We start from the raw sequence: 22,996 nt of genomic DNA, 5'->3' as shown, positions 1-22,996 counted from the left end.
CCAGTCTTCAGCTAACTGGTGGCAGCGAATATTTGCATAATGAAGTGGGAGGCAATGAGCATTTTGAATTTGCCTATGACTTTCATCAAAACCAACTTTCAATTCTCCTGTCATTATTCCTGTTAAGAGGAACATAATTTAATATATTATATATCTATAAATATCACAGTACTATTAAATAAATCTTTACTACTGCCTTGCAAATGTCACATTTATGAATGTCTCCCAATAATGAGCAATCTGTTTTCAAACCAGGAACTAATGTTTTGGAAACAGAGATGCTCATTAACAATCGCACAAAACAATGTCAGAAAGGAAACAGTGGTGTATGAAAATAAATAGCAATGTTAAAACAAAAAGTGTCATTATTACTTATCAAAACATTCAACTGCATCAATCCTTTTAGGGGAAAAAAATTAGCTGTCAACAAAAAAGCAGACCAGACAGTAGCATTAGCTGATAATCAGATCTTCAGCTTAACATCTTTATTTTTAACAGACAGAGTTGACCTTTATTCAGTAAGGACATCCTCTGTAAGCCTTTTATGATAGTCACTGTTTGCATGACGGGATCATGTTAGATCTCACAGATAAACTCATTGATAAAGGCATTGAAAATAAATTCCTTACATTTATGAAAAAATGTTTTACCTCTCAAGTGAATTGGATAAAATATAATGGGGAATAAAGATACAACAGGAAAGAGCATGGAAATTAAACAAACATGTGGTGTCTCTCTTCATTGAAGAAAACCTTCCAAAAACAACAGAGTAAGAAGAACTGAAAGAAATCAGTATTATTTATTAGCAATGGTGATACGATACACACTCAGCTGCAGTAGCCTCTGGGGTTTCGTTTCTCCGATTCTCCAGAGTATGGATAGTCCCTTTAAAGACCCTGGCCTGCTCCACTAATTGGCAGCCATGGGTTAGCGCCAAGATTTGGATATTTAAAGGGCACCTGAGTTCAGGTTCAATGATCAGCTCAACTTTGGTTCCGTCTGCAACTCCATTTAGGATTTTTATCTTGTATGGATTCTCATCTAGTCTCATCAGGTTCTCATCTAGCATCTTGTCAAGAACCCTGTTTTCCTCTCAATCTCGAAATCGTGTCTCGATTATAGTTTCAGGTACTCCAGCACTTAGGTCCTTACCAACCTCGTGTAGGCCTCTCATTAGAAACAGAGCAGTAGGCTGGGCTCCAAGTGCTTTAAAATCCATATTAATGAGTTCGGATGAAGGAATCAAGTTTAATATATGCAAGCTTGCTGATGATATGTAGAGAATGGTGTGGAAAGTCTTTGTGAGGACAGAGATTTACTCAGTTAATGAGCAAGGACATTGCAAATGGAATATAATGTAAAAAAATATGAGGTCTTAGAAAAAATAGAGAGGCATGTTATTTACTAAATGTTGAGAGATTGAAAGATGCTGTTGTGCAGAGAGGGCCTGACTGTTCTATATAGGGTATATATCAATAAAATTCACTATGCAGGTAGAAGGTGCAGCTAGAAAGTCAAATATACGCAGTCCTCTGTTGCAAAAAGATTTGGATGCAACAGTAAAGATGTCAAACTACAATCATATAAGGTCTTAAAGAAAAAGCACCTAGAATATTGTGTACATGTCAGGACTTACTATCCAAAGAATAATATTGTTGTAATGAGAGGACTTCATCAGATTGACTTCAGAGATGGACGGCTTGTTCTGAGAGATATTCAGTAGAATAGTCTTGTATTCAACTGAATTTTGAAGAATGAATAGTGATCTTGTAGAAACAAACAAAATTCATAAGGGAACTGAGCAGGGATGATGTACTCCTGGAATCAGAGACTACAGTCTTAAAATCAAGACAGATATTCGGGAAATTTTCTTCACCTAGAGGGTGATATATCTTTGAGATTCCCTACAAAACAGGATTGTGGAGGATCAACTACCAAGAATATTCACGAGTCTTGGATAACAATAGAATCAAGAGATATACGATTCATGCAGTTAAAAGATGGACTAGAATCTGATTGAATCACAAAGTGAACACAAGGGGCTGAATGGCATGCTCCTGCTTTTATTTATTACAACTGTACAACTGTAAAATGTTGTACATGGAGCCTTACTCCTGTCTTTGGAATACAAAAGGTTATTAATGGTACAGCTAAAACTCAGAACCTTAATAGTTTAATAGTTCTATTTAATATCAGAGAAATGGCACCAGTTACATTATCACTGGCTACAAATAAGAGGGCAGAAGCTCTGCATGCTACAATGAACTTTTCCACAATTGACAAATCTAGAGTCAAGTGTGCAATGTAGTGCTACTAGTTGTATACACCATAACTCACAAGAAACTTAGCACCATTCATGACAATGCCGTCTGGTAATAACATGCTCGTGTTGCAATTCTTACTTCCTACAAGTGCACTGCAGCAACTCTTTGCTTTTATTTCAGCAGTGCATCTCTATGCTGGGATTTCAGTCACTAAGAAAAATCAGCACACTAAAATCAATTAGATAACTTGACTCCATCCAGACGAAGGGTCTCGACCCAAAATGTTGACTATTTTCCTCCATAGATGCTGCCTAATCTGCTAAGTTGTGTGTTGCTCCAGATTTCTAGCATCTGCAGTTTCTAGTGTCTCCCAAGCCTCATCCCTTAGATAAATTGATGCTCCCTTGAGGTCAGATGCAGCAGAGTTTCCATCATCGTTACCTGGGCAATATTCAGGAATTCTTTAATAATGACTGCTGGGAGCATCATTACTAAAGAAACTCATGCAGAAGACTCTCCACAACATACCCAGAGCAACTAATAATTTATTTTGCTGGTTGCATTTATATTGCAAGTAAAGGTAAAACAATTTTCTTTTAACTTATTTTAAACCTAGGAACCTATGCTTATGGGGTGAAGTGCTGTTTTTTTAATATATTATAATTATGCAACTGAAACATCTGATGAATTCAGAGGCACAGAAATTTAAAACATAAGTTTTGGCAACCGTGACTAAAAAGTGCCAGATTTTAAAAAACAGCAGGGCCTGTAGGTACTTTCTGCAAAACCTGATATTGCATGGGTGATTAAGAACTTGGCAAGAGCCAAGAGATAGACATCATGTTTAAGTAGAGTATCTATAGTGTAAGTGAGCCGGTGTTAGAGTGGGGAGCTGAGGCTTTGGCTCAGGAAGTGAAGGCTAAAGTGAGTTTCTTTCTTTCTTTCCTTCTTTCCCCCATTCTTTCTTCATAATGGGAATGACAGTCAGGGCACTGGAGTACTTCTCTTGCAGGATGTGAGAAGACAGGGATCCAGTATCCCTGAGGACTACACCTGCAAGAAGTACAACCAACTGAAGCCTCTTTTAGACTGTGTTGGGGATCTGGAGTTGGACCTGGTTGAGCTTCAGATCATTTGGGATATGGAGGAGTTGATTGACAGGAGATACAAGGAGGTAGTTAGATCCAAGATGCAGGACACAATTAACTAGGTGACTGAGGGAAAGGGGACAGGCAGTCAGTGCAGGGTACCCCTGTGGCTGTTGCCCTCAATAATAAGTATATTGTTTTCGATACTATTGGAGGGTACAACCTAGCAGAGGAAAGCCACGTCAGTTAGATCTCTGGCACTGAGTCTGGCTCTGTGACTCAGAAGGGAAGGAGGCAGATAAGGTGAGTAATAGCAATAGAAGACTCCTTGGTTAGGGGAACAGCCAGAAGGTTCTGTGGATGAAAATGAGATGCACGGATGGTATGATGCCTCCTAGGATCAGGGAAGCTGTAAACCTGGAGCAACCTTAGTGTTAACTCTGCCTGACTACTGAATACTTCCAGCATCTGCTCTTCCAAATTTTGTGTTGGTTATTTGGCTAATCATACAGTACTGAGGAAGACCAGTCAGTTCTTAATGTAGAGTTTATAAAAGTGGGACTAATAAGTTTTTTTTTGTGGCGTAGAATGTAATGTCTGAAAATGCAGTGAATCAAGATATAATAGTAATGGGACTATTTCAGTACCACAGCATATGAAACCTTTGTTTTTGCCTGTTGACTTAAGTGATCTCAGCAGAACTTCATGATGAAATACTAACTGGGAGAGAAAGAAATCTGGAGAATATGTCAAGCAAAAGAAGGAGGCAGTTCGGTGAACCACAACTAATAAGTAGGTACACATTTCTGGAATACAGCATGTAGATCCAAAAACAAAATGCTTCAGAGGATTGAAATTTGAAAATAAAAATTCAGAATCATGGAGTTGTGAAGCCTAGAAAGAGATCTTTTAGCCCATCACTTCCACTCTGTCCATTGCACCTATTTATATTAAACCCATTTGCCTACATTAGGATAATAGCCTTCTATATCTCAGTGCTTGTTTAGATGCTTGTTAACTGTTGTGAAATTATCTGGCATCACCACCAGATCAAACATTGGATTCCACGTTCCAACTACTGTGTGAAAAAGTTTCTACTCAGATTCCTTCTAAACATTTTACCTCCCACAAATCTATCTCCTCTTGTCTTAAACCAACTCTAACAAGGAAAAGCAGATTCTTACTATCAATCTATCTATCCCCCTCATGATTTTCTATATGTCTGTCAAGTCACTCCTCAGCTTCCCCTATTCTGGGGAACACAAACCCAATCTATTCAATCTCATTATAACCAAAATTCTCCAAGGCTACATACTGATGAATGTCATGTGTAATCTCAATCTTCCTATAGTGTGGCAACCAGAAATGTGCATAATACTCCAAGTGTGGCCTAACCTCTGTTCTTTGAATTTGTAACATGACATGCCAGTTCTAATGTCCTGTACTATAGCCAATGAAGGTGAACATCCTATATAACCTTTTCACCACCCTCTCCATCTATGCTGCCACTAGCAGAGCTTCACAAACTTTTGCTGAAGGGTTCTTCTGTTTGTCAACACTCCCAAGCACCTGATCATTTATTGTGTATGTCTTACCCCTCCATCAAAATGCTGCACCTTGCACTTGGCAGAATTAAATTCCCTCTGCCATTTGGTCTGCTCAACTTCACAGCTGACCTAGATCATACTGTAGCCGAAGCAAGCCCTCCTTATTACTTATAACACCACCAATGATTCTGTACATTCATACCATCTACATTCACACCCAAGTCTTTAATGCATATCACAAGACCAGTGAATATGAAGAAGAAGATGAACTCCCTCACGAACGTAGTCTTATTACTCTTTCACTTGTGTAAGTGCTAGACAAGTTTGGCGGGCGTTGCTTACCCGAGCGCCTTCTGCCATTGTAGGTTACATTACACATCTCCAGAATGAGAAGGCGCTGGTTCACGAGCTCCTCGCGAGGACGGTTTTTTTGAATGGGCCACGCGCGTTCGTTCCAGCGTGTGACGAGCGCTCTCTGCAGCGTTCCAGCTGGAGAGGGGGCGGGACTTGTGAAAAGGCCGGTTGGAAATGCCTGCGTACGGTGAGTGAGGAGTTTCGCTGTTGGTCGCGAGCTCGGCGCGGGGGTCCCGGGGGGAGGCCGTGATCTCGCCTGGAGCCGCCCGCTCTCTGTCAGCAGGAGCGCGAGGGGAGATGGTGGACGTGTTCGCCGGGCACATGCTGGTCAATAAGGACGGCGAGGCGGTGGACCCCGAGGAGGCGCTGAAGAATAAAGTTGTGGGCATCTACTTTTCGGGGGGCTGGTGCCCTCCCTGCCGCGATTTCACGCCGCGCCTGTGCGAGTTCTACACCGAGCTGATGGAGGAGTCGGAGCCGGCGCCGCAGTTCGAGATCGTCTTCGTGTCTTCGGATAAGAGCCAAGCCGACATGGAGAACTACATGGTAGCGATGCACGGAGACTGGCTGGCACTACCCTGGGAGGATCAGTACAAAATGTGAGTGTGGGCTCTCCTGTGTCTGAGGTATCACCGCTTTCCCCCAGCTCTATCTGGTTCCAGTGCCTTCTCCCGTTTGCCCAACATCTCTCCCTTATCTGGTCCTACTCATCACTTTTCTTTCCTATCAGATTCCATAATTAGTAGCCCTTGTCTCCACTCATCACCCCCAGACCCTGTCTGTCACTATCTCCATTTCTCCGTCCCCATCTCCATTTCTCCGTCCCCCAACTTGCTCCATATGTCCATTATTTCCTTATTCATCTGGGTCCATCTCTCACCTACCACACTTAATACCTCACTTCTTAATGCTGGGCATTCTCATTCCTGAGGCAGGATCTCAACACAAAGCCTCTGCTTCCACAGGCACTGCCTGACCTGCTGAGCTTCTACAGCAGTTTAACACATACAAAATGCTGGAGGAATGCCGCAGGTCAGGCAGCACGTATGGAAATAGCAGTCGACATTTCGGACTGAGACCCTTCTTCAGCAGTTTGTTTCTTTGCTCCAGATCCCAGCACTTGTAGCCTCTTGTATCTCTATTTCTGCCGAATGGCAGCTAGTGCACTGCACATGCTGATAATATAGGGAATTGGGAAGGGTAGGGGTCTGCAAGTGCTGGAAATCTGAAATAGAAACAACAAATGCTGGAAACACTCAGCAGCACAGGCAGCATCTGTGGACAGAGAAATAGATTTGACATTTGAGATCCTTCGTCAGGAGAGGTAGAGTCTTAGATTTGAAACATTAACACAGAAGCTTCCTGACCTGCACAGTGTTTCCAGTTTTTTATATTTTATTTCACATAGGAGGAGAAGAGGGAAGTGCAGGAATAATTCAGCTTCTGACTATGACTGCAATTATTGTTTCCAGTGAAGTATTCTTTTTAATGACAGGGAACAGAAAGCATCTGGAATAAATTCTAGTTGTAATGTCATATTCCAGTACAGTGGACTGGAAGAGAGTTTAGGCTATCCTTTTTGACATGCCTTAGAATACTATACACTTGTATTAATGTGACCATTTAATGCATGGCAAGAACATATAAAGAAGGGACCATAACAACTATTCTTGATCAATGTTGTTGCCATGTACTTACATTAAATTGTCACACAGATGAACGCAAGTACAGGACAACAATATGGAGCATGAAAAGAGGACACAATTAATCATGACTGTTATGGTAATACAGATTTTATTCAACTCACTTTGCCACAAGCAAGGATATTCTATGCCCTTAACTACTACTTTATATCAAATACCTATCCAGTGAATCTATATCTGCTTATACGTATTTTCTCCTTGGTATAAATACCATGATAATTAAGAGGCTCATTGCACTGGAATAAAGTGGGTTCTTATTAGAATTGAGTACTGGCATCTGTTCCTGAAAGCACTTTTGTTTTTATGTTGCACCTGCACACTGTACCAGCTAAGTTGTGCATGAAAATAATATTAACTTTCCGAAATAGATGTTTGGAATTGTTCATATGACATTTATTGCCCTTTCCCAATTCCCCTCGAGATACTGTACAAGAGTAATTTTCTGAACCAAAGATTAGAAACAGGAAAAAATCAAAATCACAGTATATTGCAACCATGGTGTGTGGTGTTGGAGTGCATAGGGTGCTGTTCAAGTAAGCTGCTTTGCCATGAATGATTTTGAGTTCCTTTGGTATTGTTAGAATTACACTTATTCAGGCCTCAACACTGCTGATTTGTGTATGATGGAAAGGCTTTAGGGAATTATGAAATTAGTTATTTTCTGCAGGGTATCTAATATTTGACTAGCTATGGTTCTGACAATTTTTAGAGAAGCAAAGTCATTGTTGTAACACAAGAAGATGTTAGTCTAGAACACTATCCTGCAAAACATGTAGGTGAGATGACTGGTATCCAGTAAATGGTTCTTTGGTAACACACATCAAAGTTGCTGGTGAACGCAGCAGACCAGGCAGGCCAGGGAGATGCTGCCTGGCCTGCTGTGTTCACCAGCAACTTTGTGTGTTGCTTGAATTTCCAGCATCTGCAGAATTCCTCGTGTAATTGTTCTTTGGTACAAGCTCTCATTCCAGCCTGTGGAGTCTTCCTGTATTTTTTTTAACCAAGACTGTAATCCAATGCTTAGTCAAATGTTGCTTTACTGTTTCCTGCACCACTTCTGGAATTCACCAGTTCTAATGGTAGACTGAGGATTTAATAATTTCAGAGATAGTGACTCAGGCAAAACCCATGCTGCTTCAATGAATAAACTGTTGGTGACTAAGAGCTGCTTGATAGGATTGTCAGCAATTTCTTGCATCACTAAGCTGATGGGATAGTTGGTGCTTATTTGGATATATCCTATTTTGTATGGACAACACATAGCTGGATAACATTGACCTTTATTATTATGGGGCTTAAATTGAAATGGCTTGTTGATTAAAGCTGGAATATTACCTGGTCCAAAAACACAAAAATATTGATAATAGTGAGCAGGTCAGGCAGCACGTGTGGGAGGAGAAACAGTTAACATTCTGGGTCAGGGGTGTATGGTCAGAACTGGGAAAGATAGCAGGAGAAGGGCAGGTGAGATTTTCTCTTGTCAATGAAATTGACTTTTTTTCCTATCTTTTACAGAAAATAAATAATATATTTATTGCAATAGTACAGATGAGTCAGTAACATGCTCATTCTAAATATGTGCAAGAAATCATTGTGAATTGAGAAGCAGAAAATTATATATTGCAGCTGGAGTTGATGCACTGGAAAACAAGCACTCAACTGTGTGGTTGTACTCAATGGACTTTGGCTGTGTCATAGGGCCAGTATTTTAGTATTGACATTGGTTTCAGATTTTAAAAAGTAGGGTTATGTCAAGTGGCATTTTTGGTCTGACAGCTTTGATTTGTACCCCTATCTTCAAACTAGTTAAGGGGTTAGTAAAGTACACAAACACCCTAAAGTTGATTAGTTTTCAGTATTAAACTGCTTTACAAGATGCTTAGCAGACTTTATGAAAGAATTGTTCGATATTTCAGAATCAGAATTAGAATAAAGTTTAATATCACTGGCATATGTTGTGAACTTTGTTTTGCATCAGCAGTACATTGCAATACATAAACTATGAATTACAAAAAGTATATATAAAAGAATCAAATTACAATCGTTTGTAAATAAGTAGTGCAAAAAGAGAAAAAATAGTGAGATAATGTTCATAGATTCATTGTCCATTCAGAAATCGGATGACAGAAGGGAAGAAGCTGTTCTTGAAACATTGTGTGTGTCTTCCTGTACCTCCTCCCAAATGGTAGCAATGAGAAGACAGCATATCGTAGGTGATGGGGGTGCTTGATGATGGATGCTGCCTTTCAATGCATAGCCTTTTGAAGGTGTCCATGATGCAGGGGTACCTTCTGCCACTTTTTCCAGTCCTGTGCATTGACCCCTCTATACCAGATGGTGATGCAACAAGTCAGAATGCTCTCCTTAGTACATCTGTAGAAATTTGAGTGTCTTTGTTGACGTACCAAGTATCCTCAAACTAATGACATTTAACTGCTGTTGTGCCTTCTTTGTAATTGCATCAATATGTTGAGCCCAGGATAGATCTTCAGAGATACTGAAGGCCAGGAACTTGAAACCGCTCACCCTTTCCACTGCTGATCACTCGATGAGGACTGATATGTGTTCCCTCTGTTCCCTCGACTTCCCCTCCTGAAGTCCACAGTCGTTTCCTTGGTCTTATTGATGTTGAATGCAAGATTGTTGTTGTGACATCACTCAATCAGCTGATCTGTATGTCTCCTTGTCACCATCTGAAATGCTACCAACAAGAGCTGTGTCATTGCGTTTGAGCTGTGCCCGGCCACACAGTTGTGGGAGTAGAGAGAATAGATCAGTGGGCTAAGCACGTATTCTTGAGCTATGCCAGTGTTGATTGTCAGCAAGGAGATGTTATTTCCAATCCACACTGACTGTGGTCTCCCAATGAGGAAATTAAGGATCCAGTTGCAGAGGAGGTACAGAGCCCAGGTTTTGCAGTTTGTACATTTGTTAGCAGGATAGTTGGGAGTGGGGATAACTGTAAACTGGCGCACTATCCCCATTACTGTTCTTTTTTGAAGGGGAACTGCATTTGAGACCCAAGTCTGCAGTCTCTGGTTCACCGATTCTGAGTACCGATAGACTTTTTTAAAAATGTCATCCCTCCCCCTCCTGTCTTCTCCTATCATTTTGGATCTCCCCCTCCCACTTTCAAATCTCTTACTATCTCTTCTTTCAGTTAGTCCTGACGAAGAGTCTCGGCCCGAAACGTCGACTGTACCTCTTCCTAGAGATGCTGCCTAGCCTGCTGTATTGACCAGCAACTTTTATGTGTGTTGCTTGAAATTCCAGCATCTGCAGATTTCCTTGTGTTTGGTTTAATTGACCGTTGTGCTTTCAGCAGACATTTGGGCTAAAGGGCTTGTTCCTGTGCTTTATTGTTCTGTTTTATATTAATGACTTGGATGTGAATGTCAGGTTTCTAATTAGCAAATTGGCAGGTGACAGAAAAGTTGATGGTGTTGTGGGGAACAAGAGAGGGACCATGGGATATAAGTCCTGAAAGTGCAATACAGGTAGATAGGGTAGTGAGATGGCATGCTTGGTTTCATAGGTTGAGGCATAGAATATAAAAGTTAGGATGTTGTGTTGCAGCTTTACAAAACAGTGGTTAGACCGTACTTAGGAGTACTGTGTGTAGTTCTGGTCATCACACCGTAGGAAGTATGTGGTTGCACTACAGGAAATACAGAGGGGATTCACCAGGATTTTGCCTAAATTAGAGAGCTTTAGTTATGGGGAAAGATTGGGTAGGCTAGGCTTGTTTTCCCTGGAAGAAAAGAGGCTAAGAGGTGATTTGAGAGAAGTTTATAAAATTATAAGAGGTCCTAATAAGATAGATGGCAATCTTTTTCCCATGGTAAGTGTACAATAACAAGAGGTTTAAGGCAAGAGAAAGATATTTAAAGGGAATTTGATAGGATTGTTTTTATTATACAGAGAATGCGCTGCCAGAGTAAGTGGCGGAATGAAATAATTATTAGTTTTGAAACACTGAGACATGCACTTAAATAGTCAAGAAGGTTATTAACATATTGCAGGCAACCAGGATTAATGTAAAATTGTGGTGTGGGGAGGGGAAGGTCAGCATCAATGTAGTGGGTTGAGGGGATTCTGTGCTGTGCAACTCCATGATTCTATTTCTATGTAATTTTTTCCACCCTTAAGGATATTATATTCTTCATCTTTACACCCCTTCCTGTTTGGTTTGAATGAGTCACAAAACAGCAAAGTGTCATTTTATAAGCTTCAAAGTGTGAAAGGGGATTGAATAATATTGATTATTTTTGAGCAGGTGGCAAGTTCTTTTTACTATGTGGTAATGAGATCAGATTTAGTAAAGTGCAAAGGTAAAGGCCTCAATATATATAAAATGTCTACTAAACCATGCCACAATACAGCCTTGTAAGCAGCTTTTTGTTTATTTTCTGTGCTGTGGATTTAAAAGTATGCTTATCTTATTGTTATCCCGTTTGTTGTTTATAGTAGATATCAAGGTGAACTTTCTCCATAGAACAAAAAAAGACAGTTCTTATGCAATTTAGTATGGTCCTTTACAGTGAATAACTTTTTGGAGATTGATGAATAAGATTGAATGATTCCATGCAAGTGTGAGCTTAATATCATATATGTAACATTCTGTGTTGCATTCAATGGGCAAAAATTTTTCCAATTGATTTGGAATAATAGATTTTACAACGAAGTAATTTAAGTCATCCTCTAATATTCTCAGTCTCATCTCCATGTACCCTTTGAAAAATTACTTAAATGTAAAATATTCAAAAGCTTTTGTAGAATGTAGCTGCTCAGTTCATGCTTGTGCATAAATCCAACCCATCAGGTCCCTCGCTTAATATATTTTGATGACATTAATTTTTTTTATAGCCTTGCTCATGATCTCTGGTTACTAAATTAGCCCTTTGTATCTCAGCACTGGGTTTGATCTACTTTCTAAAATAAAAGATGTACTTCTAAAGCCCATTCACAATAATAGAATGCATCAAAGCACTTTACAGATAAAGTAGTATCTTTTGAAGTGTACTATTATAGCATAGAAGGAAAAAACGCATTGCCAATTTGTACACAGCAATATCTGCAAACAACAGTGAACTCACAGAGGCAAAATAAAAAGAATAAGCTCCATTGGCTCCTCCATTCAACTAGAGAAAGGCTAATCTGATCCTTGGCTTTATTTGCATGTCACACACTTTGAAACTTTGATTTTAATAAATGATTGGATCATCTTTTCCACAGTTGATTGAGAGATTGACCAAAATTATTGGGTAAGTTCCAATTTTCATCAAAATAATGGCTTTGGATTTCATATGTCTACCTAAGGGAGCATTACCAAGGGCTAACAATTTGTATATATTTAGTATTATCTTATTGATTCATTTGTATTGATTATTAATCTGAGAGTCCAAGATTTATTAATATGCAACATTTTGTGTCTGAATCATAAGTGTCATTGCTCTTTCATTGTTCTTTTTACACTAAGGGTGTGAAGCATTGTGTCAGAGGTGATATTCCCGTAACTGCTTGCCTAACCATTGTAGAAATCTTTGTTTCCTCTGTCTCAAACTATGGAATCTGAGGAGTTCTAAACTTGCCTTTATTTTAAATTCACTTATCGCGCTGTGGATATCACTAATAAAGTTAGAATCTATTTTCCTGTCTTTAATTACCACTGAAGAAGTGTTACCACTAAAATCGAGGGAGAAGACCGCAACTAGCGGGGCACTGCCTACACCACCCCGAGCTTCCTGCCAGCCTAGTCATCATATGGGAGCCTAACCATGGGAGGATGAACCCTGGGCGCCCTCCCAAGACTATGGTCAACATGCTCCCGAAGACAGTGGTGCGGCTAATGTAGATGAACTGAACACACTGATGAGGGAGAGGGAGAAGCGGAGAGTCCGTCATCGTGCCCAACGCCGGCTCCCTAGGCCTGAGTCAATGTCGTAGTAGTAGTAGTAGAGGGGGTGTTGGTGAACTATCTTACTTAACTGCTGCCATCCTTCAGGAGAGGATATTCCCACCGTAATTTTGGGAAGGGTTCTACATTTTAGATGAGGGCTCTTGGACAGTCATTAATGTATGCCTTTTTGCCATACTTCATGTGCAATAATTTTCACTTCATCTCTGGAAGGCTTTCGTGGATGTTTGCGAAGAAAAGGCATTTCAGGATGTATTTTGTATACACTCTGTGACATTAACCATACCTATTAAATTCAGCACCTTATGCCATGTTTGAGCTAAAATCTGAATTTGAATGATCCTGGAAAAAACACTAACTTAGTGGATGGCATTGTTAGAGATATTATCTTTTTCACTAAAAGTAATGAGATTAGACAGTGATTATCTGAATTAACTTTATCCTGTATTTCTTAATTATTGACAGGATATACACTCAGTGGTCACTTTATAAGGTACAGGAGTGGAACCCAGTGTGGTCTTCTGCTGTTGTAGCCCATGTACTTCCAAGATTTGACGTGCTATACTCTTCTACACACCACTATTGTAACATGTAGTTATTTGAGTTATTGTCATTTTCCTGTCAGCTTGAACCACTCTGACCCTTTTCTGACCTCTCTTGTTAACAAGGTATTTTCACCCAAAAAACTGTTACTCATTGGATGTTTTTTATTTCTCACACCATTCTTTGTAAACTCCAGAGACTATTGTGCGTAGAAGTCCCAGAAGATCAGTAGTTTCTGAGATACTCAAATCATCTTGTCTGGTACTAACAATCATTCCACAGTCAGTCACTTAGATCACATTTCTTCCCCATTCTGAACCTCTTGACCATGTTAACATGCTTTTATTCATTGAGTTGCTGCCACATAATTGGCTGATTAGATATTTGCATTAATGAACCATTTACAGGTATACCTAATAAAGTGTCACTGAATATATATACTTGGTTAATTTTCAGCGTTTGGTGGATGCCAATGTTGAAATTATTGGAATATCATAGTGAGACAGGAGGTTAATACTGGTACTAAAGTCTTCATTTATAGAGCTGTCAGACTTCATGGCCTTGGCTGTATCCAATTTTATATCACATAGAACAAATCAATTGGCTGAAGACTGGCTTTTGTGGTAATGGGATAAGTGGGAGATAGCAAGGATGGAACATCCGCTGATACATCTGGTTAAATATCCTGCCAAAGGTAGACCGAAGTTTCTTCAGTTAGATTTCAGGCTGTAAAGATGTTCTTAGGACAGCTACGCAATTGAATTGTTCACTGCCATTCATGACTAGCTGTGTAGAACTTTTTGTTATCGATAGATTAGTGGTTGAAGGGCTGTTTTGGTTCTCTTCTTCATACTGTTTAATCTTGTAATGTAGTCTCTGGACCAGTGCCACGTGCCAGTCAGAGTAGAAATAGGAGGATATATCAGATTAATACGTGGCTTGAAAAATGGTGCAAGGGGGAGGGATTCAAATTTCTGGGGCATTGGAACCAGTTCTGGAGGAGGTGGGACCGGTACAAACAGGACGGTCTGCACCTGGGCTGGTCTGGAACCAATGTCCCAGGGGGAGCGTTTGCTACTGTTGTTCAGGAGGATTTAAACTAATGTGGCAGGGGGATGGGAACAAGTGCAGAGAGACAGAGGGGTGTAAAATGAGGGTAGGAGCAAAAAGTAGTAAGGTGAAAAGTAAAAGTGGCAGGCAGGCAAATCCAGGGCAAAATTCAAAAAGGGCCACTTTTCAACATAATTGTACAAGGGCTAAAAGTGTTGTAAAAGCAAGCCTGAAGGCTTTGTGTGTCAATGCAAGGAGCATTTGTAACAAGGTGGATGAATTGAAAGTGCAGATAGTTATTAATGAATATGATATAGTTGGGATCACAGAGACATGGCTCCAGGGTGATCAAGGATGGGAGCTCAACATTCATGGATATTCAATATTCAGGAGGGATAGACGTGAAAGAAAAGGAGGTGGGGTAGCATTGCTGGTTAGAGAGGAGATTAATGTAATAGAAAGGAAGGACATTAACCGGGAGGATGTGGGATCGATATGGGTAGAGCTGCATAACACTAAGGGACAGAAAACGCTGGTGGGAGTTGTGTACAGGCCACCTAACAGTAGGAGTGAGGTTGGGGATGGTATTAAACAGGAAATTAGAAATGCGTGCAATGAAGGAACAGCAGTTATAATGGGTGACTTCGATCTACATATAGATTGGGTGAACCAAATTGGTAAGGGTGCTGAGGAAGAGGATTTCTTGGAACGTATGCAGGATCATTTTCTGAATCAACATGTCGAGGAACCAACTAGACAGCAGGCCATTCTAGACTGGGTATTGAGCAATGAGGAAGGGTTAATTAGCAATCTTGTCGTGAGAGGCCCCTTGGGTAAGAGTGACCATAATATGGTGGAATTCGTCATTAAAATGGAGAGTGACATAGTTAATTCAGAAATAAAGGTTCTGAACTTAAAGGGTAACTTTGAAGGTATGAGATGTGAATTAGCTAAGATAGACTGGCAAATGATACTTAAAGGGTTGACAGTGGATATGCAATAGCAAGCATTTAAAGATCGCATGGATGAATTACAACAATTGTTCATCCCGGTTTGGCAAAAGAATAAACCAGGGAAGGTAGTGCACCCGTGGCTGACAAGGGAAATTAGGGATAGTATCAATTCCAAAGAAGAAACATACAAATTAGCCAGAAAAAGCAGCACACCTGAGGACTGGGAGAAATTCAGAGTCCAGCAGAGGAGGACAAAGGGCTTAATTAGGAAAGGGAAAAAGATTATGAGAGAAAACTGGCAGGGAACATAAAAACTGACTGTAAAAGCTTTTATAGATATGTGAAAACAAAAAGATTGGTTAAGACAAATGTAGGTCCCTTAGTCAAAAACAGGTGAATTGATAATGGGGAACAAGGACATGGCAGACCAATTGAATAACTACTTTGGTTCTGTCTTCACTAAGGAGGATATAAATAATCTTCCGGAAATAGTAGGTGACTGAGGGTCTAGTGAGATGGAGGAACTGAGGGAACTACATGTTAGTAGGGAAGTGGTGTTAGGCAAATTGAAGGGATTAAAGGCAGATAAATCCCCAGGGCCAGATGGTCTGCATCCTAGAGTTCTTAAGGAAGTAGCCCAAGAAATAGTGGATGCATTGGTGATAATTTTTCAAAACTCTTTAGATTCTGGACTAGTTCCTGAGGATTGGAAGATAGCTAATGTAACCCCACTTTTTAAAAAAGGAGGGAGAGAGAAACTGGGGAATTATAGACCAGTTAGCCTAACATCGGTGGTGGGGAAAATGTCAGTTATCAAAGATGTGATAACAGCACATTTGGAAAGCGGTGAAATCATCGGACAAAGTCAGCATGGGTTTGTGAAAGGAAAATCATGTCTGACGAATCTCATAGAATTTTTTGAGGATGTAACTAGTAGAGTGGATAGGGGAGAACCAGCGGATGTGGTATATTTGGATTTTCAAAAGGCTTTTGACAAGGTCCCACACAGGAGATTAGTGTGCAAACTTAAAGCACACGATATTGGGGGTATGGTATTGATATGGATAGAGAATTGGTTGGCAGACAGGAAGCAAAGAGTGGGAATAAACGGGGCCTTTTCAGAATGGCAGGCAGTGACTAGTGGGGTACCACAAGGCTCAGTGCTGGGACTCCAGTTGTTTACAATATATATTAATGACTTAGACAAGGGAATTAAATGCAGCATCTCCAAGTTTGCGGATGACATGATGCTGGGCGGCAGTGTTAGCTGTGAGGAGGATGCTAAGAGGATGCAGGGTGACTTGGATAGGTTAGGTGAATGGGCAAATTCATGGCAGATGCAATTTAATGTGGATAAATGTGAAGTTATCCACTTTGGTGGCAAGAACAGGAAAACAGATTATTATCTGAATGGTGGCCAATTAGGAAAAGGGGTGGTGCAACGAGACCTGGGTGTCATTATACACCAGTCATTGAAAGTGGGCATGCAGGTACAGCAGGCGGTGAAAAAGGCGAATGGTATGCTGGCATTCATAGCAAGAGGATTCGAGTACAGGAGCAGGGAGGTACTACTGCAGTTGTACAAGGCCTTGGTGAGACCACATCTGGAGTATTGTGTGCAGTTTTAGTCCCCTAATCTGAGGAAAGACATTCTTGCCATAGAGGGAGTACAAAGAAGGTTCACCAGATTGATTTCTGGGATGGCAGGACTTTCATATGATGAAAGACTGAATCGACTAGGCTTATACTCACTGGAATTTAGAAGATTGAGGGGGGGATCTGATTGAAACGTATAAAATTCTAAAGGGATTGGACAGGCTAGATGCAGGAAAATTGTTCCCGATGTTGGGGAAGTCCAGAACGAGGGGTCACAGTTTGAGGATAAAGGGGAAGCCTTTTAGGACCGAGATGCGGAAAAACTTCTTCACACAGAGAGTGGTGAATCTGTGGAATTCTCTGCCACAGGAAACAGTTGAGGCCAGTTCATTGGCTATATTTACGAGGGAGTTAGATATGGCCCTTGTGCTAAAGGGATCAGGGGGTATGGAGAGAAGGCAGGTACAGTGTTCTGAGTTGGATGATCAGTCATGATCATACTGAATGGTGGTGCAGGCTCGAAGGGCCGAATGGCCCGCTCCTGCACCTATTTTCTATGTTTCTATGTTGTCAGGTTGCAACTTTATTTTTAGGGACACTTGTTGCTGGGCTTGGCATCCCTTCTGCTCTTACTGTTGAGCCAGGGTTAATCTTTTTCCTTAATTGTAATGGAGCGAGGAATATGCTGGGCCATGAGGTTTCACATTTTGAAGGAATTAAATTCTGCTTTTGATGGCATCTACCTTGTTTAGCACAAAGAAAAAAAACTTGCAGATGTGAAAATTCAATGAAAATACAAAATGTTAAAAGTAGCTTCGGAGCTACCTTTCAGTCAGGCCCACGTTCAAGATTTAATAAGCAGAGCTTCATGGCAGTTTTCTGAGTTGGACAATCAACATCAGGGAGTGCATAGAAAAAGCTAGCTTTCAACCAGGAAGGTGATGGAGATTTTAAAGGCAGTTCCTCTAATTTGAGGAGCAACCAACCAGCAAGAGGAAAGGGCCAATAAAAATAGCACAGGTGCAAGCAGAGTGGCCATTCTTTAGTGTGTTCCAGTGTTTAGAGTGGCTTTGGCTCATCATGCTTGGGTGAGATCAGGCTTTCGTGATGTAAAAGTACTTGGTAGATTTCTCTTTTTCTGTTCTTATTTGTTCATGCCTTGTCTGTTAGGGCATAGTAGTTTAGTGAAAATGGCTCCAGGGGCAATGTTTGTCCTGTATGCGGGAGATGTGGGAAGTCTGGGAGACCTCCAGTCTCCCAGATAAATACTTCTGCACCAGGTGCACTGTGCTGCAGCTCCTGAGAGAATGTATTAAGGAAATGGAGCTGCAACTCGATGTCCTTTGACTTATACGGGAGAATGAGGAGGTGATAGGTAATTGAGTGACTGTCAGGAGAAGGAAGGGAAATGCACAGCCAGTGCAGAGTACATCTGTGGCCATTCCCCTCAATCATAAGTATACAACTTTTGATACTGTTACGGAGGATGAGCTACTGGGGAGAGCCACAGGGACCGGGTCTCTGGCACTGAGTCTGGTGATGTGGCTCAGAAGTGCAGTGTTGCTAGGGGATTCCCCAGTCAGAGGAACAGATACTAAGTTCTGTGGGCATGATAGAGACACCCAGATGGTATGTTTCCTCACTGGTGCCAGGATCAGATCTATGGCATTCTCAAGGGTGAGGGTGAGCACACAGAAGTTCTGGTGCATATTGGCACCAATGATATAGGTAGACAAGGTGAGGAAGTCCTGAAGAGCTAGGTAGAAACCTGAGAAACAGGACTTCCAGGTAATATCTGGATTGCTGCCTCTGCCATGTGCCAGTGTGATTAGGAATAGGATGATTTGGCAGGTGAATGCATGGCTGAGGAACTGGTTCAGATTTATGGATCATTGGAATCTCTTCGGGGGAAGATGCAACCCAGACAAAAGGGACAGGTTACACCTGGTCCAGTATCCCTGTGGGCAGGTTGGCTAGAGTTCTTTGGGAGAGGTATGGCAAGCAGAGTAATAGTGCTGAAGATGAGGTAGCTACTTTACAGAGGCAATGTGTAGTAAGAAGAGACTGTTAACTGGACAAAATTGCAATCAACAGGATGAGTTGCAATGAAAAAGGTAGACAAAATTGAAAAGGGTATTTTCATAGTAGAAATGAAAGGGTTGGCTATTTCCTAAATGGAGAGAAAGTACAAAAACTGAGGTGCAAAGGTACATGGGAGTCCTTGTGCAGGATTCCCAAAAGGTTTATTTTGAAAATTGAGTCTGTAGTGGGGAAGGTAAATGCAATGTTGGCATTAATTTCAAGAAGACTAGAATATTAAAGCAAGAATGTAATGTTGAAACTTTATGAAGCACTGGTGAGGCCTCACTTGGAGTGTAGTGAGCAGGTTTGGGCCACTTATCTTAGAAAGGATGTGCTGAAATGGAGAGGATTCAAAGGAGATTCACAAAATGATTCCAGGATTGAATGGCTTGTCATATGAAGAGTGTTTCATGGCTCTGGGCCTGTATTTGCTAGAATTCAGAAAAGTGAGCGGATGTGGAGAGGATGTTTCCTATGGTGGAAGAGTCTAAGACCAGAGGACACAGCCTCAGAATAGAGGGGTGTCCTTTTAGAGTGGAGATGAAGAGGAATTTGTTTAGCTAGTGGGTGGTGAATCTGTGGAATTCTTTGCTTCAGGCAGCCGTGAAGGCCAAGTCTTTATGTACAGTATATTTAAGGCAGAGTTTGTTAGATTCTTGATTGGTCAGGGCATGAAGGGATACAGGGAGAAGGCAGGAGATTGGGACTGAGAGGAAAATTGGATGAGCCATGATCTTGTACTTAGGTCAAGCATTATCTGTGCTGAAAGAAATGGTTAATTATTAAGTCAATTTAGTTCTGATGAACGATAGACAAGTTGAAACATACTGTTTCTCTGTAGAGATGCTGCTGGTCCATTGAGCATGGTATTTTGTTCATACAACCATGGTGGATGTACCCTGCATGAAGACATGCACTCTGAATTCATGAGGAACAATGCACTGGTCACTCCTTGTCATAGATAGACCTATTTGATATAGACAATAGGTGCAGGAGTAGGCCATTCAGCCCTTTGAGCCAGCATCACTATTCACTGTGATCATGGCTGATCATCCACAATCAGTACCATTTTCCTGCCTTCTCCCCATATCCCCTCACTCCGCTATCATTAAGAGCTCTATCTAACTCTTTTTTGAAAGAATCCAGAAAATTGGCCTCCACTGCCTTCTGAGGCAGAGCATTCCACAGAACCACAACCCTCTGTGTGAAAAAGTTTTTCCTCAACTCCGTTCTAAATTGTCTACCCCTTATTCTTAAACTGTGGCCTCTGGTTCTGGACTCCCCCAACATCGGGAACATGTTTCCTGCCTCCAGCGTGTCCAATCCCTTAATAATCATATATGTTTCAATCAGATCCCCTCTCATGCTTCTAAATTCCAGTGTATACAACTCCAGTCACTCCAATCTTTCAACATATGACAGTCCGGCCATCCTGGGAATTAAACTCGTGAACCTGCGCTGCACTCCCTCAATAGCTAGAATGTCCTTCCTCAAATTTAGAGACCAAAACTGTACACAATACTCCAGGTGTAGTCTCACCAGGGCCCTGTACAACTGCAGAAGGACCTCTTTGCTCCTATACTCAACTCCCCTTGTTATGAAGGCCAACATGCCATTAGCTTTCTTCACTGCCTGCTGTACCTGCATGCTTACTTTGTGACTGATGAACAAGGACACCTAGATCTTGTTGTACTTCCCCTTTTCCTAACTTGATACCATTCAGATAGTAATCTACCTTCCTGTTCTTGCCACCAAAGCGGATAACCTCACATTTATCCATATTAAACTGCATCTGTCATGCATCTGCCCATTCACCCAACCTGTCCAAGTCACCCCGCATTCTCATAACATCCTCCTCACATTTCACACTGCCACCCAGCTTTGTAAATTGACGAAGGGTCTCAGCCTGAAACGTCGACTGCACCTCTTCCTAGAGATGCTGCCTGGCCTGCTGCGTTCACCAGCAACTTTTATGTGTGTTGTAAATTGATTGCATGGTTACTGTTCTCTTCACCCATGGCCAACCGAAGACTCATTTTAGTACCGAAGTCCTTCAGGACATTGCCAGCAATGATGTTCTGAGCCATTCTTAATGGAGGATATTAAAACAGCCACACAGAATACATTCTGTGCTCTAGCTACTCTGTTTTCCAACAGCTGTTCAACGTGATGTTCATTAACTCGCCATCCAAGGAAGGATATTCAGTAGTAATCAAACTTCCTCTTGTCTGTTTAACATCACATTGCTAATGCTGTGGTTTCTTCGTCCAGGTATGACACAACAGTCATATCCACAAGCAACCTTGAAGACTCTTTCTCAGTCCCTGCCAGGTTGTGTGTGATTAATGATTGAGTCAGTTCTCTCCATTTGGAGACCAGTTCCCAGATATTCATTGGGGATGAATTCTTAAATGCAGCAAGTTGGAATTTATTTATCAAATGTGATTTCTTTCATAAATCCATGACAACTCTGCCCAATTCTTATTTTTATGTGAAAAGAAATGATCCAATTGCAATTATTCAGTTTTAGACAAATTTTTTTCTCCTTTGGTTGATACAATCTATTGAGATTGATAAATATCTCACTGGAAAATTTTAACAGGATTGGACTTCACACATTATCCTGCTCAAATGACTAACTTATTTCCTTTAAGTTACTTTTCATTGCCACAGTACCTGCACAACCTATTTTTGAAGGTAAAACACTGTCTATAAATTTTTGAACCTGGAGTAATAGAGGAAAAGTAGTAGATGGCAAAAAATGCACAGTTGAAATAAAAATGTCAGGCATACTTAACAGGTGAGAGAACATTTATGGAGAAAGAATCAGTTCATGTTTCACATCAATGACCCTTTATTAGATAGTGAATGTCTGTTTTATTATGCAATGCTTTACTAATACTATTCTTTGTGCATTAGAGAGTTGAAGAAGAAATACTGCATTACAGCAATACCAAAACTGGTAATTGTGAAACAAAATGGAGATGTCATCACTGACAAAGGACGTAAACAGATACGAGATTATGGTTTGGCGTGCTTCAGGAACTGGATTGAAGTAGCAGAGGTTTTCCAGAATTTTTCAGCTAATTGAAAGTTATCTTGAAATCAACCTTTTCTAGATATTAGGGAAACCTATCAATTTGAATGTACATTTTTATAATTTAAATGTTTGAAATGAAAAAGCTTGTGTACATTATTTTAAATAGCTCTGTAACTAAATAGTCAACTATGCAATTAAGCAATTTGTACAATGTTTATAAAATATAGCAGAGAAATGACATTTATACTGTAAGTTAGGTTTAATGCTTTTAATAAAATATTACTAATGTTTTAACTCTGCACTTTTAACAAACAAATAAGATTTTACTAGGTAAAATTTTACTGCATAAAATCAGACTGCTTAAGTGTGATTGTCAGGATTTTGTAACTTTAGTCTCTGTGGTATTCAGTAGAACCAAATATTTTACTGAATGGATTCGTTCTAAAATTGAATGAACAAGTAGTTGCCTTCTGGGAGTGTCTTAAGTGGAAAACTGCCATGAAATAGATATTGAAAATAAAAGTTACTGGACAATGCGTGAAAGTAGTAGTTGGAGCCTTCTGATAAATAAGTGGATCAACTAATTGTATTGCAGGGAATAGGGCTGCAGCTATTATATACACTCAGTGGCTGCTTTATTAGGTACACCTGCTCTTTAATGCAATTATCTGATCAGCCAATCATTTGGCAAGCAACTCAATGCATAAAACCTTGTGTAGATAGTCAAGAGGTTCAGTTGTTGTTCAAACAAAACATCACAATGGAGAAGAAATGTAATTGAAGTGACTTTGACTGTGGAATGGTTGTTGGTGCCAAACAGGAAATTGCTCAGGTTTTCATGCACAACAGTCTCTAAAGT

The 22,996-nt window shown here is 40.6% G+C and overlaps 1 protein-coding gene across 1 annotated transcript; it reads left to right on the top strand.

Annotated features, from left to right (window-relative positions):
• Positions 1–5,417: 5,417 nt before the first annotated feature.
• nxnl2 (nucleoredoxin like 2) lies at positions 5,418–22,667 on the top strand. The gene is made up of 2 exons (XM_063069193.1): positions 5,418–5,852; positions 22,017–22,667. The coding sequence occupies exons 1-2, from the start codon at positions 5,551–5,553 to the stop codon at positions 22,186–22,188; spliced, it is 474 nt and encodes a 157-aa protein (XP_062925263.1). The 5' UTR covers positions 5,418–5,550; the 3' UTR covers positions 22,189–22,667.
• The last annotated feature ends 329 nt before the right edge of the window (positions 22,668–22,996 follow it).

The sequence above is a fragment of the Mobula hypostoma genome, chromosome 16 (assembly GCF_963921235.1).
Source record: "Mobula hypostoma chromosome 16, sMobHyp1.1, whole genome shotgun sequence".
NCBI lineage: Eukaryota > Metazoa > Chordata > Chondrichthyes > Myliobatiformes > Myliobatidae > Mobula > Mobula hypostoma.
The sequence above is the reverse complement of the archived record's forward strand: the minus strand, read 5'-3'. Positions and strand labels throughout refer to the sequence as shown.